At 43.9% G+C, this 17,406-nt stretch overlaps 3 protein-coding genes across 13 annotated transcripts in view; 2 read left to right on the top strand and 1 right to left on the bottom strand.

Annotated features, from left to right (window-relative positions):
* ALDOB (aldolase, fructose-bisphosphate B) overlaps positions 1-6,156 on the top strand; it is a 29,605-nt gene extending 23,449 nt beyond the window's left edge. For all 4 annotated transcript variants that reach the window (XM_080371054.1, XM_080371056.1, XM_080371055.1 and 1 more), the window contains exons 2-9: positions 2,610-2,731; positions 3,014-3,225; positions 3,750-3,804; positions 3,961-4,121; positions 4,342-4,425; positions 4,899-5,073; positions 5,220-5,419; positions 5,644-6,156. In XM_080371054.1, coding sequence (XP_080227180.1) covers positions 2,620-2,731; positions 3,014-3,225; positions 3,750-3,804; positions 3,961-4,121; positions 4,342-4,425; positions 4,899-5,073; positions 5,220-5,419; positions 5,644-5,739 — 1,095 coding nt within the window. In that variant the 5' untranslated portion in view covers positions 2,610-2,619 and the 3' untranslated portion in view covers positions 5,740-6,156. The remainder of the gene's footprint in view (positions 1-2,609; positions 2,732-3,013; positions 3,226-3,749; positions 3,805-3,960; positions 4,122-4,341; positions 4,426-4,898; positions 5,074-5,219; positions 5,420-5,643) is intronic.
* A 1,783-nt stretch (positions 6,157-7,939) lies between these two features.
* Positions 7,940-9,544, top strand: MRPL50 (mitochondrial ribosomal protein L50). Its single transcript, XM_080371062.1, has 2 exons — positions 7,940-8,104; positions 9,019-9,544. Exons 1-2 carry the CDS (start codon positions 8,019-8,021, stop codon positions 9,407-9,409), a joined length of 477 nt encoding a protein of 158 aa, XP_080227188.1. The 5' UTR covers positions 7,940-8,018; the 3' UTR covers positions 9,410-9,544.
* Positions 9,545-13,299: 3,755 nt separating this feature from the next.
* The window catches only part of PLPPR1 (phospholipid phosphatase related 1), a 133,785-nt gene continuing 129,678 nt past the window's right edge, over positions 13,300-17,406 (bottom strand). For all 8 annotated transcript variants that reach the window (XM_080371040.1, XM_080371035.1, XM_080371036.1 and 5 more), the window contains 2 exons: positions 16,811-16,942; positions 13,300-14,845 (listed from right to left, as the gene is read on the bottom strand). In XM_080371040.1, the coding sequence (XP_080227166.1) occupies positions 14,813-14,845; positions 16,811-16,942 (165 nt within the window). In that variant the 3' untranslated portion in view covers positions 13,300-14,812. The remainder of the gene's footprint in view (positions 14,846-16,810; positions 16,943-17,406) is intronic.

The following is a 17,406-nucleotide window of genomic DNA, read 5'->3' as shown; positions in this document are numbered from 1 at the left end:
TATAGAAGAATCACAGAAAAATAAAGTCCTAAACCAAGGGTACTTGAACATTCTGGACCTTAGAGCTATCATTAACTTTACAACTGCTCTTTTGCACTCATTTCTTCAGCATTTCAGTTAGAAACGCTGTGCATTTTGTTCATCCTTGTAGCTCAGCAGGGTAGCTGGGAACTAGTCACTATAGCCTTACATAATTTTGGGATGCCTTTCGGCAGATCTCCACCTACTCCTTCACACTTAATAAGATACTTGCATAGAAACCGCAACTAGCCAGCTGTCTTCCAATTCATCATTGTAGAACTACACTGTATTGTTTCAGTCTCTTGAGAGTACTCACTTGGATCAGCATTATCACCTGAAAACTTGTATTTCCGTATATTGGCAATTTGCTTTGCAGGCTGGTTTTGAGTGATAACTGTCTTTTTTTGATCTTTATGCAAACACTGAAAACAAGTAAGAATCAACAGATGTCAGTCTCATTGCTTATGGCATTGCTGGGGAGAAAGTATACCCATAATAAAGAAACTAGAGTGACTGATGATCTTGTAATTCAGCTAGCTGGATTAAAAATTATCTGGATACACCGACTCGTGCTGTAACATACCTCCAAACTGCAACTCTGAAATCCCATTACTGATTTAGCAGTTCATTAGTTTTGACCTTGGACAAGAACATATTCTTGCCAGATCACAATTTTCCAGTCTTTTCCACAGAGCCCGTGAACTACTGGAGTGATTCCTCATAGTTTTGCATAGCAACTTATTTAACAGTGCTCTGGTTTTGACTGAAGTGCTTATAACACAAACCCTTACTACAATAATCATAATAACAAGGTAGTTTCTTATTCTAAGAGACCTGTCAGACTCAGAAAGAAGGTGAGGGATGAGGAGGGTTACAGGTGAACTTAATTAGCAATAAACAGCATAAACCATAGCTCTTCCTGTTCTTTTGATCTGAACAGGATAAGAGCTGAGAGTGATGGAGTTGTGGTCAGTCACCACAGTAGAAGGATGCTTCCCAGAGCTCTGGCCACAGCCTGGCATGCTTACAAAAAGAGGAGTTCAGAAAAGCCTGCTTTTGCAGGACTACAGCTAGGCATTTTAGTCCCTGAAAAGGAAGGAACCCTCCCCCATTTGATACAGTCTTCATCACACACTCTTTCAAATTCCCTTTAAATGTAGAATGACTTAACATTGATAAGCTGCATAGAATGCATTCCAGTCTCAAACAACCTACAAAAAGGTAAAGCAGACACCTGGACACTGCATCCAGCTGGTCTGCGCTGGTAGACAATGCCATCTGAATCTTGCACAATACCATTACCAATACAAAAGTACCTTCAACTATAAATCAGACATGGATTTATAGCTGTCCCAGCACTGTGATGGCACTGTTACCAGAAAAGTTTAGCGCCGTTTGGCATGGTGCACAGAACTCTATTACCCTATCACAAGTCGCAGCCAGATCCTGATTTTTATTCTCCACTATGCTCTTCTGCAGGGAGGGCAAGACAAGGATTCCCTGGCAACATAATGTCTGCGTGCAGGGAAAAGGGATGGAGAACTTGGCTGTGTACATGCTTATACGGAAAGACATATTTGCTGGCTATCTCTGACACATGGTGAAATGGGAAATGTTCTCATTTCTCTTTAAGGCTGAGCTTGCGAATAGAAAATGTGGACGCTGCTCAGAGGCCTGCCCCTTTGGAGGAAAACTTGATATTGGAGATCTTTTGTGTTGTTTTTAATGATTCATCTCATGGATTTACCACCTACTGATAAAAACATGGGTATCACTTTAGCTGTCACATATGATCAACAGAGGGAAAAGAGTCTTTCTGTCTTATGCATACAGGCTTATATACACAGGGAAGTAACCTGGAATATTCAGATAATCTGAGAAACTGTAATTTAATGCCACACAATCAAAACTTTAATAAGAACAAGCATTTTGTCATAACAAGACAGAATGTGGATTTCAGGTGCTGCATATCTGCAGCTGGTAAACCTCTGCCAGACCTGAAAAGATAGAAATAGGTGGTGAATCCTTCTAAAACCTCCAGGTCTTATAGAGTAAGCAATGTGGTACAGTTCTGAGGCAGACATGGGATGGAGAGAATTACAAAGTGAGGCAGGAGCGTGGGGATGGAAAGTCGACTAGACAAAGTAGCAAATACTGCCAAGACAGGCCAGGGAATGGAAGAGGGGCATTATTAGGAAATGTGTAAAGGCAATGAGGTAATTGGCATTCTTCTGACTGGGACCAAGAAGTCTGCAGAGCCAGCAGTTAGCACACTTGTTAGCTTAGTGCGTGTTTTTATGACAGATTGACCTTCCTTTAGCCTCTCAGAAAATCCATGTAAAATGCAGTCTTTCCCACTTTGGTTCTGGAAGGATATGCTAGGATGTTGCTCCTGCATTCCTCTCTTCTAGTTTTGCCGCACACACCAAGCCAAGAAGAACTTGAATGGATTTCTGGGCATATGGCTATGATAACATGGACCAGACAAGCACTGAGAGCCCTCCAACAGAAATACCCGAGTGTTATCTCTGCCTTATAGTTTGTGTATATAGTCTCCCCCAACTTTTAACAGTAATACTCTTCCACAGGTAAGTCAACATGACCCACCAATTCCCAGCGCTGTCTCCAGAGCAGAAGAAAGCTCTTTCAGACATCGCTCAGCGGATTGTGGCTTCAGGAAAGGGGATCTTAGCTGCAGATGAATCCGTGGGTGAGTTCTGGATATCGATCAATTAGCAGTACCCAAGACTTTTTCTCTTAATTTTGCTTCATCTTTGAAATTAGTGGAGTAAATTAAAAACAATTGAAAAATGTTGTCTGAGCAGGAACAACTCAGCCAGGCAGGACTGCGACCAATAGTAATGAAAGCTGACAAACTATGGGTTGAGAAGGGGGAGATCGAAACTCAAGGCCCAGTTCATTACTACATACTGGGACCAGGAGGCTAGCCAAGGCTAACACCTCTTCGTCTGACCTTTGTCCACCTTGCTAGGTACCATGGGGAACAGGCTGCAGAGGATCAATGTGGAAAACACAGAGGAGAATCGCCGGGCTTTTCGAGAGATTCTCTTCTCTTCAGATGCTTCCATCAACCAGAGCATTGGGGGAGTGATCCTCTTCCATGAGACTCTCTATCAGAAAGACAGCAGTGGAAAGCCATTTCCAGCTCTTATCAAAGAAAAAGGCATTGTGGTGGGGATAAAGGTATCTGTAAATGTGTGGCTGGCAGCATAATCCAAACTCCGCTTCCAGTGAAAATTATATACAGGGCTGCACTCTCTCCTGTTAAAAACTTTTCTTTCTTTGTTGTGATTGGTTTTAAAATCTCTAGATGATCTCTACCACCATTCTCTGCGTTGCTTTTTTACAACAAACCAGGGGCACATTTGCACTTGAGGCAGGAACTTTTCATCTACCAACTCCCATCTACTCACCATTCACTGCAATTAAATTCCTCCATGCAGCAACCTAAATCCAGTCCTTTCTGCATGTGATGGATCTCTTGAGCCATTCCTTGCAGCCATCGACACATTGCCCCTTCCTCTTACCCAACCACTCCTTTTCTTCCCCTTTGCTCCAACATTTCCCTCCTTTTCATCCTTAGTATGTTCAGCCCCATGCTTTACTCACAGTCAGCCAGCAAAGACAGACTAACCATGGGTAAGAAGACAAGGATGAGACCAATTTCCATCTCTCTGTAACCCTTCATTTTTTTGTGGTCTCCACAGCTAGATAAAGGTACAGCACCCCTAGCAGGAACAAATGGAGAAACCACCATCCAAGGTAAGGAGAGCTCTAAGGAGCCTAAGCTATGACTGCTGCAGTTAAAGCCATGGGGTGGCTCACCTGAATCACAGCCTTGTCTGATGGCATGGTACTTTTCAGAGTTGTGTGTCCTGAAGAACTGCTCTCAGTGAAGCACTGTTCTTTCACCTGCAGGGCTGGATGGACTGGCTGAGCGCTGTGCCCAGTACAAAAAAGATGGTGCTGACTTTGGCAAGTGGCGTGCGGTGCTGAAGATCAGCAGCACAACACCCTCTCAACTTGCCATCCAAGAGAATGCCAACACATTGGCACGCTACGCCAGCATCTGCCAGCAGGTATCTACCCTCCAGTAACCCTTCCTGACATGCTGCTGCCCCTTCTCACTGTTCCCTGTGATAACATCCTAGGTAACTTGAAAGGCGGATCTCTGCCAAGGTTTTGGGAAAGGTGAGGAAGAAGGGCAGCACAGCATGAAGAAATACCACCAAAGTAGGGGCAGATAAGAACAGTTGTTCTTCCATAGCCCTAAACACTTCCTGTTTTTTCTTTTCTTAGCATGGCTTGGTGCCCATTGTGGAGCCAGAAATCTTGCCTGATGGAGACCATGATCTCCAGCGCTGTCAGTATGTCACAGAAAAGGTAAGAGATTCCTGCCCTTCTCTTCTCCTTCACAAATCAGTAACCAATTTTACGCTGTTTGTGCTCACAGATCTCAAAGAGTTTTGACCAAAAAGGTACTTCATAACTGCATCACAAAAATGAGTTGCTCACAGTCAAATAATGAGTTAATAGCAAATGCAAGAGTAGAATCCGTGCTTTTGGATTTCCATTCAAACAAGCATTCTCAATCTGAGAAAGATGTATTGGGAGCAAAACACTTAATTCTCTTTCAGTACCTCAGTTTGCCGGGAAAAATCCAATAAATATGAAGAATGGTATCCTGGTCATCTCAAAAGAAATGGTGTCTTCAGAACTGCAACCCCTGTGATAAAATTCATGGGAAAGCAAAATTCATTTGATCTTCTCACACTCACAAGGAATTAGCTGCCTTTCCACAGCAGGTTGAGGTGAAGATTTGAGCAGAGGTCTGTATTCAGTCCTCCTGTTTTCAGGTTCTGGCTGCTGTCTACAAGGCCTTGAATGATCATCATGTGTACCTGGAAGGGACACTGCTGAAACCCAACATGGTGACGCCTGGACATTCCTGCCCCAAGAAGTACACCCCTCAGGATGTAGCCATAGCAACTGTCACTACTCTTCTCCGGACCGTTCCTGCTGCCGTTCCTGGTGATTCTTGATTCATTTCTATGTATCCATTCACACTGTCACACTTGCTGGACTTGCTCCTGTGTATGATGTGCTTGCTCATCAAGTCAGGGACTGCAGTGGCTGGAGCACTCAATTTCTAAGACTTCAAACCTCTTTTTTTGCAGGAATCTGCTTCTTGTCTGGAGGCCAGAGCGAAGAAGAGGCTTCTGTCAACTTGAATGCCATGAATCAGTCTCCTCTGCCTAAGCCTTGGAAACTGACCTTTTCATATGGGAGAGCCCTGCAAGCCTCTGCCCTGGCAGCATGGGTGGGCAAAAGCGAGAACAAGAAGGCTGCACAAGAGGCCTTCCGCAAGCGGGCACAGGTATAAGGCCTTCCCCCAGCACAGAGAGGAGCTCCACACTATGGAGGGAGACATGTTGTCACCTTCCTAAGGCTCCTCTTGTTCCTGCCCCTCCTGGTACTTCATGTTCAGCGGGGTTGTCATTCTGTTATTTTTGCCTTGGTTGATTACTCCTGCTGTCTTTCTACATCTGTCTTTCTCACTCCAAGCTAACTGGTTTCCCCTCCTTTTTCTTTCTTTTTCAGATTAACGGTTTGGCTTGCAGAGGACAGTATGTTGTGTCTGGGAAGACTGACACAGCTGCCACGCAGTCACTTTTCACGGCCAGCTACACCTACTGAAAGTGCAGGAACTTTCCTTTGTCCTGTCCCTCTTCACAAGGTGGAAGATACTCAGAAATGAAAGAAAAACAAAGAAATCTAATTTCCCTTACACTAAACAAAACTGGAGATAAAATGGATTAGTTTCCTCTCCACCCTTTGCTCCTACCATTTATCAAGGGGATATTCGTGTTTCTTCTTCTTCACATTTCAAGGAAGGGGAATTCTTTCCATACAACAGCTGCCAATGAATCATGAACATAGTCTCCCTCTGGTTTAAACTCGGTCCCCAAAATAGTAGGCAGATTAAGTAGTTCCCTAGCAATTCAAATTCAAATGCATACCCTTACCCATTACCACATTTTGTAGTCAAAATCGTGAACTACAGAATCTGACTGTGTCTTCAATCATGGGAATAAAACAGTAATTGAAAACTAATTTCTTATCTCACAATTCTTTTTTCTAGATAAACTTTACAGTCTCTTTCACGCGAGTGGTTTTCAGTAGCCTATGCAAAGATTAAGTCACAAAGCTTTACTGCTGGTGAACTTGGAAAACCCTGAGGAGATCAAAGGGAAATAATCCAATAGTGATACAGCTGGAGAGGTTAATCCTGTTGACTGAAGTCTGGCAGACACTGAGAAAACCTGAGAGATGTATATGGCCAGCAGTGCACAGGACTTGGGCCACAGATAAGTCACACTACCTTCAGAAGCTTCTCGTGTCTCTGGAGAATCATGTTTGGTGTGATGAGTCTGCTATGGGCCGAGTTAGGGTTGCACAGGCTCAGTTAGTTCTGTGCAAAGACTACTTTTCCAAAGCACTTTTACAGTGGCATTTTCTACAATAATTAACACAAAACATGCAGGGAGGCATCTTGGCCTACCATGTTGACATAGCTTGAATAATTAAGCTGATGTTGAAGGTCTAAAGTTTGATCTTTGGTACGTTGCTGTGTACCTGTCAGACATGTAAGCTTTGTTAGCTAAAGCACAATTAACAAGTTATGAAAAAAAGGCAGAAATAGCAGAAATACCAGACCTAAGGTTATACAAAAGTACTTGTACTTGCATGGCAACACGTTACAGCAATCAACTAGTGACACCTTGGAGCAGCCCACCAACCAGCAAACACAAAGGAACCCAGTAGATAACCTCCTGTCCCTCTTCAGGGCCACCATGTGCTGCAGGCTTCTCTTCGCAGCCACAGGCATCCCCCATTCCTGCCAGCAAAAAGGGAAATAGGCAAAATCACTGCCCTGTAAGCACCTCCTCATGTTCTTTGTGTTAGCAACCACTCTTTCACAGCAGCAATAAATACCCAAACTCCACACAGATCCAACAATTGCATAATTAATGCATGTATATAGTCCGTCCTGACCATGAATGAAAAGCTACTTGCCAGAAAACACTACAGAGGGCTATAGTGGTGTTAGAAACAACATCCATTTTCTGGTTCAGTCATGGTCCTGTAAATCTCCATGAACCTGAGTTCAAGTAAACCTCTGCTCCTGATGAGAAGCATCATACTGAACTGATCTATGTGAACCGCTTCTCTTAAAATTGGGAGTGGAAAAAATGATCCCCCAAACCAGCAAACGAAGCCGCTCTCCCACTTTATAAAACTAAAGCTGTGGCTTTGCTAAATAATTCCTGCTCCTTTGCTGGACATCTGCCACAGACGCTGTGCCTGGTGTAGCTGGCAGCTGTGCTCTGGCTCCTGGTATTTCTCTTTGCAGAGGTGTTTGCGACCGGAGCAAGCGGACGTCTGCCGAGTGCATTGCCATGAATCAAAACAAGGCTGTGTACAGATGAAGCGTTATTTCTTGCCTTTAAAAATGAACATCCTTCCAAAAAACAGGAAAGGCGATATCCCCACGTAATTGTGTGCCTGGGGCAGAAGTGCGGCCTACAGAACAAACTGCGGGAGCACGGCTGGCTGACCGCGCCGCCAGCCATCACACCCTGAAGGCAGGATCAAACCCTCCAGGGGCAGCTGCCAACACTCTTCCGACTGGCGGAACCACGCAGCGATCGCGGCAATCGCGGCGGGCGACAACGTGTGTCCCCGCCCCCTGCTGCGCCGGCCCCACACGCTGTTACACACGCCCCTTCCCGCCCCCACGCGCCCGCGGTCGGCCCTGACTGCCGCCGCCGCCTCGGACCGGGCGCGGGGGTGGGGGAGGGGCCGGCGCCTCTCCGCCGCGGGGCGGGGCCGCAGCTCCCGTGAGGCAGCGCGGGCCGGGCCGAAGCCCCGCCCTCTCCGCCGGCTGCTGGGACGAGGCTGCGCGTGCCCTCGCCATGGCGGCTGTAGCCGTGCTGCGGGTGGCGGGCCGGCGGCTGGGCCTCGGCGCCCTGGCGCGCAGGGCGTTTTGGGGCGGCGTGAGGTAACGGCGTGGGAAGCGGGAGGCACGCCCCGGCTACCGCCTTGTGTTCTGGGGGGGTGGGTTCCGGAGGCGGGCAGGCACTGGCGGCGTTCGGCCCTCCTGCCCGCTGCCTGCCCGTACCGGGCCTGCGACCCGCCGCGGCGTGCGCGGGTGGCCCCGCAGGGGCCGGTGCATTCAGGAGGGTGGTTGAGCCTTCAGCCCTGCCGTTCTCGCGGCTCGGTTTTCGTGCAGCTGAGCGCGTTAGGTCGGAGGCCTCGGGGCGTCAGCGGGGGCCTCATCGGGTCCCCGCCGAGGGCGCTGCAGGCGGGCCGCCGTGGGGTGCGGTGTTAGGGTTTCTAGTACCCATACATGCTTTGGTAAGGGAACTTGCTAGGTGTGGAAAAAGGTTTCAGGGCAGGACTACGATGTGAATGAAGAGAAGTAGTTTCTGTGTAGCATTTTAGCTGAAACCATGCACGTGGTGTCGTGTAGATTATGGCATGGGACCAAGGCAGATAATTGGAGTAGACTTAATTCCTGCTTAAATCTAATAATCGTAATTTTTTTGTATTTGTGGGCACTAATTTTCTCTGTAGTAGTGGTTAATTTTTGTTGCCCTTTTTATCTCAACCGATTAGAAAATGGAGCAGTAACTGGGAAAACAGTCGATTAAAATTTTGTTTACACTTAGATGAATAACATAAGCAGGGCAGGTGATTGCTGTGTAGAGACAGCAGCATTTAGGGGAAAACCCAAATGTCTAGCCTGTGTGCTTTTTTTTCTTGCATGCATAACAAACCTGCTGTGCCCACAGGATGTGTAAACTGTCTGTAAGCTAGGCTGAATCCAGTATTAAAAAACTATGAATAGAAATGTGCTTTGGTTTAGCGTTAAGTAGCCCAGAGACTGAAAATACTTCTGTCTGGTGTCAATAGGAAGCAGGAACAAGAAGTGGAAGCAGACAAAATAATTCATCAAGAGAAAAGTGAACCCAGCCTGATCTGTCCCCCACCACGCAGCAGAAATTATATTCCTCCAGGGGATATAGAGAGTTGCCTGGAGTCTTATGTCAAGGAGATTTTTGGACCCTCACTTCCTGGTAATTGGCAGCAGACACCTCTCAAAGAAAACAGGTTAAAGTATCGCCTTCTGGCTCAGCTGGCAGCAGAACTTGGTCATGCTGTCCCCAATTCACAGCTCCACCTCATGCGCAGTGCTGAAGATGTCTTGAATTTTTATAGCACTCCTGTGAAGGATGTGTCCAAGTTTGATGAACTGTGCGCTGCAGAGCTGCCCCCAAACCTGAAGATTATCTGGCAGCAGTGAGTTGCACCATACAGCATCAGTTTGCGTTGTTTCTGTTCCCAACGCAAGACTGCAGAGCAGAAGCAGAGCCCTTTCATTGTAGTAGCAGCTGAATATATGAATATCCCCAATAAAAATGCGTGTATTTGTCCTCGAGTTTCATTGTTTCTGTTCTATATGGAAAAAAGAGCAGGTTATCCTTATGAAACAGTGATGCAGTGTAGTGCATGCTTTCTGGCCTTTGCTTTGCTTCCCAACAGTGAGTCCAGTGGGGACACCTGGGGGGACCAGCTCCACATTTTCTTACCTGCACCTCATAAAACCTCAGCTTTGATTTTGAACTGTGTAATGGGCTTTTGCATGTGCAGTTTGGCTATGTCAGGAGCCCGGTTCAGCTCAGCCACCAAGACTAGCAGGGACAGCAGACTCTTGGGGAAGGAGAGGCGAAGTAAGCTGTAATTTCTGAATTTTTTTTTTCTTTTTTCCTTGAGATTAAAAAGAAGATCCTGTCAGCAATAAGGTTTTTAAAAGCCATCAGAGGTGCAATCATAAAGTAACCGCTTGTTCTACTCAAAAGTGTTACATAAAGATAATGCCAAGGGGTATTCTGAAATCTCTTAACTCACTAATGGTGACCTCTCCAACAGCCCTATAAAACCAGCTGCTATTGAGGCAGATTGTAGAATTCTTCCATATCTGTCAAAGGATACCGTTTTAATAAGTTCTGTTGCTCATTCTAAAAGCTTTTACTTCATTTCTCTTATACATCAGCTGTATGTTAGTTTTTCTGTACCTGTGGAAGAACCTGTAATAGCTGTAAGTTTTTCTTCCCCTGTAAGTGACAATGTGGTTTGCTTTTAATTTGAAGAGGCAAGCAGTGAGGTCAGAAGGGCCAGAAAAATGCAACAGTCTGAGAAATGGGTGGCACTCTGTGAATGTTTTCTACAAAACAGGTTGTTTACTGTGAGGTTAGATTCTGTATGTATTGTATTTCTGGGAATGACCCAAAAATACCCAGGTTATACCACTTGCTCTCCTACCTATTGCTCCCCTGTTTTTTTAGCATACAAATACTTGAAGCATACATAAGAATGGCTGCTTTTGTGTGTTACCGTGCTCAGTTCCTTTATTCAACAAACTTTTCAAGTGCTTTCTTACAGCTCTGAAGAAATTTAGGAAACCTGTTCTTTTATCCTTTTGATTCCTGGGGAATTGCAGGATGTGTGTAAATGTGCTACTACATTGCAGAGTGAATATGAGGGAACGGGATGTTTTACTGGTCACTGCAAAGCTGGCTGTTCACAAATCCCTTCTACTAGTCACTGTGCAAGGCTGGCTGTTCACAAATCCCTTCCCTGTAGCTTATGGAAAAACACTGTGATAAAACAGCTAAATATGTGTCATCTAGTCTGCTTCAGAGGCTGTTTGGGAGCAATGAACTGGAAATATTTTTTTCATTAAATTACATCTTTCCATGAAAGGAAAGATACTTATGCCTTCTTGTTTCCTCTTAATCAATACTCACTATATAGAAAACCACTTTCAGTGGTAGCTGCATTTTCTGCTTATCCCCCCTCTTCTGTGTCTCTCCCAGTATGTAACGTCAATAGCTCATGTGAAGACTGAAAAATAGGATAATAGGCAAGAAAGGAACATGACAACAGCCTCGTCTTGTGTTTTGTTGTGTCAGAGTCAAATGGCCACTTCCCTAATCTCAGATACATTACTCCCTCTGAGGTGCAAACCTCATGCTTCCAGCGGCACACCTGTGCAAGAAGCTGAAGTAAAGGGAAGTAGATCAGACACGGGCACTTGAGATGCAAAACTTTTGTAACAAGCTGAAAAAGCAGAAGTCTGAAATGAGAACAAAATCTTGTATAGAACACCTGGGCCATGGAAGGGCTAAGATTTCTAGGTGCTCTTTTTTACCCTTGGGCTTTCAAAAGTACCTAAGTTCTATTGAATTAGAGTATAAATAAATAAATGCCCCACCCATGCATTTGCAGGAGGCCTATCTTCATTTGTTTTTGACAGAACCAGTAGAGAAGATCAAAAGAAAGTGCAAAGAAACCAGGTTAGGAGGGTATTTCTTAACAGAGAGACTGGATACCAGGCTGGGTGGATGGCTGTCTCCATGAATAAGAGAAAGCTGCAGCTGAGGGAGGCTGTCCTATGCCACCAGGTCCCCCAGCCTGTGGGGGTGTCGGCAAAGTCTGCCCATTCAGGTCTGCGGGAGGATGAATGTTTTTTTTATAGTGCTGACCTCTGGCTTCAATGAGATGTGCCAGCTTTCCCTCCATATGGTTAGTTGATTAAGATGGGGCAGGTGGTTTTCCAGATCCCAAGAGTCATGTTCCAGAGCCTTCACACAGCCAAGGGGCACAATTTATACACCTGGAGGGACCAGAACAACAGCTCTGAGGGGGTACCCACTTCCTTGTCAGATGGGAGATAGCAGAGGGGTGGAACCAGGCCACAGCCATCCACCTGGGTGACCCCCTCAAGCAGGGGCATCAGACACTGCTGCCAGTCAAATTATGTACAACAGGTTCATGCCTGATGTGTGTGAAACTGTGCACAGCCCAAGGGTCCTACATCCATCTTAAGACAGGATCCCATTGCAGCATGTTTATTTTACGCAGTTCATCATAGTGCTAGACTACAGAAGCCACGCTTAGCTGCCTAAGCTCACCATCATACACAGCATATAGAAAACGATGTGGCTCAGAACAGAAACTAAAATAATAATAAAAATATCCAAAGGCTACCTAAAGACTGATTTTTCACAGGGTCACAGATTCTAGGAGGTGGACACACATTGATCTAGAAGGGAAAGATACCTGGGAAAAGTAAATATGCTGTTAGGTTTAGACTTCATGTGCAGTGGATTATCTGCCACCTGGAAAAGGCTGAGGGTACTATAAATCTAAAAGGGTAGCAAACACACAGAGCTAGCCAAGAGGAAATGCAGTGAATGTTGTATAATAGGGCTAGCTTCATTATCTAGTCGTCATCCAGAACCTGGGTAATTGCAAACAAGCATGCACACCCCTGTGGATCTGCATCTACCTGCAGACCTCTCCTGGGTGTAGGCACAGCCTACCATATCAGCCTATCATATCATATCATATGGTACATACCATATCAGAGAAGAGAGCAGGGCTCACTTGCTTATTTGAAAGTGGAGAGAGGTGCCTCGCACCATTTTGCACTATAACTAGAAGGACAAAGCAGTCTTTCAGCAAGTGGAAAATCAAGATTCAAATCCCTCTTCAACCTGGAGGATGGGGAAGAAATTCAAAACCACATCTTCCACCTTCAGAAAGACTGCTCCCATGCCATCATGCTAGAGGATAAGCAGAGGGGGACAACATCACTACCAATTCTGTGGAAGCTACTGATCAAGAATGCAAGATTCATGCTGTGGTAAGAGCACACCTGGGAAGAACACAACCCCAGGGACCACAGCGGCAAAATCCAGGCTACAGAATATAAAGTTTTTATCTTGGAATTCAACCCTCTGCTAACCCTTTGCAGTATGAGTGGACTTAAGTGCTGCTGAATGGGTGTATTGACTGGAGTATTCATTGCTGATAAGCTTTCCTAAAATGTCATTATTCTCCTAACACAACAGAACAGGGACCAGTTCCACAGCCAAATTTATTCAGCAGAAATTTTCCCAGTGGAATCTGCATCAAAGTTGTAGTGAGGGACTTAGAACACTATTGATGGTTCCTCATGGTCACAGAAAGCCTGCATGATCCATGTCTGGTCCTTGTATTCCTAAGGCTGAAGCAGACATCAATAGAGACAAAAGAAAATACCAACCTACAAGAAACACTGCAAGACCAAACACAGACACCCCGAATTTTCTTTGGGTCACAGGCAAATGACAGACACCAGGCTACACATTTTGGTTTTTTGATTATTTTTTTTGCATCTGTTTTGGAAAAAATATACAAAAAAAGCCAAGAAGAACCAACATGGAAATGTGAGGTAAACATTCCAGTAAAAGTACAGACAGAGGCTCCATTCTTTAAAGGAGACACACAGCAGTTATCACCATGCTAGAAGAATGAGATGCAGGAAAATCCTAGAAACAGTGAAAAATCATGTAATGAAGCCTTTGCCCTAGTTCTAGCCATTGTAAATGGGTTCTTTTTCGTTTTTCCCTCCCATCCCCACCCCCGCTTAATTGTCTTTTTATTCCCTAAACAAAGTTGTTAAATTGTAAAATAGCAGTTTTGATATAAATTCTGTACGGCAGAATTTAAAAAAAATGCAGACTGCTACTACAGACTGTGTCAGGTTTTTTTTTTGGTTTTTTTTTTTTTTTTTGTTTTTTTTTTTGTTGTTGTTTTTTCTTTTTTGACTTGCCAAAGCCCCTTAGTGACAACTACACTGTCAGGGCAGAACTGGCTTCTTGGTTATGCCAATCTGAATGCCAAGTAATGCCACTCCACTCAAGAAGTGGTGTCACTTTTCCTTTGCACTAGTGTTACTAGTTACCCCACAAATCTATGATGAAGTCATGAAACACTTAAAGCGCAGCCTCAGCTCCACAGTGGTGGCTATATATCCCCATAGTCAATTCCTGAAGCCAGGTTTCACTGGGAGCTTTAGCTGGGCCTTGGGGGGGAATGGAGATCTAGGGAGATGATATAGTCAGCTCACATGCTATCAGCTACTACTATAAATTTTCATGTCCAGTCTGTCTATGTTGCAGACTGAGCATGTTGTTTTAGTTATTCTTCAATAACTGGCACAACCACCCACACCAGAACAATCGGCTTTGATTCAATAAGATGCTTAAGGACATCCTTCATGTCTGCCAAGTAGTCTGGAAACTGGATGGCTAACTGAAGTCTATAATGCTAAGGAATGCTTAAGTAGCTTACTGAATCAAGGACAGATGTTTATTACGTGTTGATAGTATCATTCAGGTTAGATCCTGATCACCATTATTTTCATCTGAATTAAATATATGCAATTACTTCATATCTGTACTGAGCTTACTCAGATCAGAATCGGACCCAGTGGTAGAAGCACTTCTTATGGTAAGAAAAGGTAAAAGTGAATTTTTTTCAAGATATATAAAATCAAAAATGAAAAAAAATGTGTACAAATATCACATAACAACATCAACAATTCCATAGATGTAATTCCTCAGTGCACACTTTAAACAAGAAAAGGTTTTTTTGTTCTTTTTCCATTTTGCTTTTAAATTCTGGCATAATAATATTAAAGCTGACAAAAAATCAGGGCAAGCTACATCACTTTCTCATACAAAAAAAGTACAAAACATTAGCCTCTAACTAGACATAACATAATACTGGTCATCACAGTTAGACATTTAGTAACTGTGTGTCTTGGAGTATTGTACTGGAAGGTAATAAAAAATAGCTTCAGCTGGCATCTTCCATCTCAGGTTACTTCAGTCATAGAGGCAGCGTGATTCTGCAAAGAGGAGAAGGCAAACACATAAACATTCGTATACATTTTGGCATTTTTACATACCCTAGTCTGTAAAATGAAAAAAAACCACCCACCCTTCACTAATAAAATCTGTTGCCCAACTAATGTAGGGCTTTAAAACTAAGAGATCACAGTAAATGTGACTGCCATCTGTTCTGAGCTCGTGGTGGGAAGCACTGAACTCAAGCCCCGCTTCTGGGCTGTGAACACTCACTAAACAGGCTTGAAAAACCAGGTGTGACTTTTTCAATGGAGACTTTCAAACTGGACTAGATCCTGCCTGGGGGGACACGTCAGTACAGGCTCAAGCACTTCATACAGTCACATAAGTAATACAGCGTGTCTGTCCTCAGTCATGGAGAGCCTAAAAGACCATGGTTTGGCTTCATATGATGTGAGCATGTGGATCCTACACAGTTTGATACTAGGTAACATACAAGGCTTAAAACCATACACAGTGGGGTCATTATGCCAAAACACATGCAGCCACATGTGTATAAAGCCACAATGTTCAGGACTTCAGTGGCAGTACAGAGTAGTCCTTGGATCATGCTTCATCTGTAGCGTTTGTGTGGATGCAAGGCAAAACAAGAGTGGGGAGAGATGCAGAAATCTACACAGAGAAGGATTATGTACCTCCTACATCCAAAGAAACAGTAATGAGCAGCCACTCCCAAGGACTTGTTTATAATGGAGTAGGATCACTTTTTTCCCAATCTACTCCTGCATACTAGATGTATGGTCATTTAGAGACTGACACCCTTAATCAGAGAAAATGATCTTGTTGATTATAGTGGACATCAACAGTTAAGGCTTAGTCCCTACCTGCACTTTGCAGTCCAGAAACTGCAAAGATCTGACTAGACAATTTTTTTTCTCACAGCTTATGAACATTTTCACCTGTTCAGCCCTTTTGTCATACACAATACAATCTGGATATGTAAGCAGCACTTAATTTCTGGACTGCAAGTCCACCAAGAGACCAGTTAATGCACACGGTTCTGCAGATTTAGTTGAAAGTCTCCCAGAAAATCTTTGCCTAATCAAAATTGCCTTTTCAATTAAGCGAAATATTTCCAAGTGTTAGAAACAGTGTATTTTCCATTTTTAATTCCTATTTTCAGTTTAGTTGTCAAAGTGTTTAACAAAAGTCAGTATTGATCTTGCCACACACCATGTAGACAGGAACGACAGGCTATTTAATAAAAGAAGTACAATTTCAGGAACAAATAAATGACACAAAGGTATTTCAGATAATTGATAAACTACAGTTCCTCTTTGTTCCCAGAAATTCTTGGCAGGTGGCATTTGCTTGCCTGTTTTGAAAGGACTGGGTATGATTCAGTTAGGCCAACACAGGCCATTTGAACTTAGTAGTTTAACAGAAACACTATCAATAATGATGCTCCTCTTAGCCTATCCTCTTGTAAATTTGAAAGAACGCTATTAACTTCCCTTCTGATGACTGAGAGGTAGAAAACAGTATGTGATTTCTTCTTGTAGAAGATACGGAACAGCAATAAGGATAAAAAGCTAATCTCTGTAATATTCTTCTGGACAGCATAGTTTATCCTCAGGATTATGAATGTTAGAGTAAATCCTTAAGGTATCCCAAAAGCATTCCAAAGTGTAAATAGAATTATCTTTTCTCTCAGTTTTCTAGTCTTCTAAGCGGAAATTTGTTATCACATACAATATGCAGCAGCAGGTGAAATCCTACTGCTTTAGCTGTAGATGTGCACAGGGGCAGAATATCTACAGTATTTTGTAGTTTAAGGGATAAATGCCTTAAAACAAACTCTCCTCTGATGTAAACTCACTCTGTTCAATTGGCTTAATGTTAGGAATAAAACCAGCTCCCTGTGTAGTTATGTATACAACTAGTTTTTACTCTGCCATAACAGAAAATGTGGTTGGTGATAGTCTGGGTGAGAGGATTTACAGTACCTGCGCACTCAGTGTCTCCAGAGGACTTTCCACTCTTGGAAAAGCCATTAATGGCATTCCTCGTGGGTCTTCAGGCTTCGGTTTAGAAGGAGCTCCATGAGTTCCTTTAAAGTTATGGACAACACATATCCCCTGTGTAATGCAGGGAAAAAGAAAGAAAGAAAAAAAAATATAGGTGAGGTCAGCATGTTATGTCTCCAGGAGAAACTCGGGAATTACTATCAGGAGTCTCACAACCGCCAGTTTAACCTGGGTTTTGATTCAAGGCATCACCTATCTCAGCCTCAGGTTACAGTGTGTTTACTGACATAGTTGGGCATGGTGGACTACTTTGGTAAATGGGTTCTTCTGGCCTGTAAGCTGAGGTGATGAATCATTCTCGGCCTTTTCACATTGTATACAAGGAGAGACTCCAATGCCTGCTTTATGATCACAGAACCATGGACTACCTTGATGACGCATTTTATTGGCCAAATACTGCCTTCAGACTATGTCTTTTCCAAAAGTGAAAACAGCTCACTGGATGGCTGAATCTGCCTCATATTTGGATGACATCGAGCTCATTTAGCACCATTCCTGCACACTTCCAGCACAAC

This window comes from Falco punctatus, assembly GCF_963210335.1.
Source record: "Falco punctatus genome assembly, chromosome: Z".
Taxonomy (NCBI): domain Eukaryota; kingdom Metazoa; phylum Chordata; class Aves; order Falconiformes; family Falconidae; genus Falco; species Falco punctatus.
The sequence above is the reverse complement of the archived record's forward strand: the minus strand, read 5'-3'. Positions and strand labels throughout refer to the sequence as shown.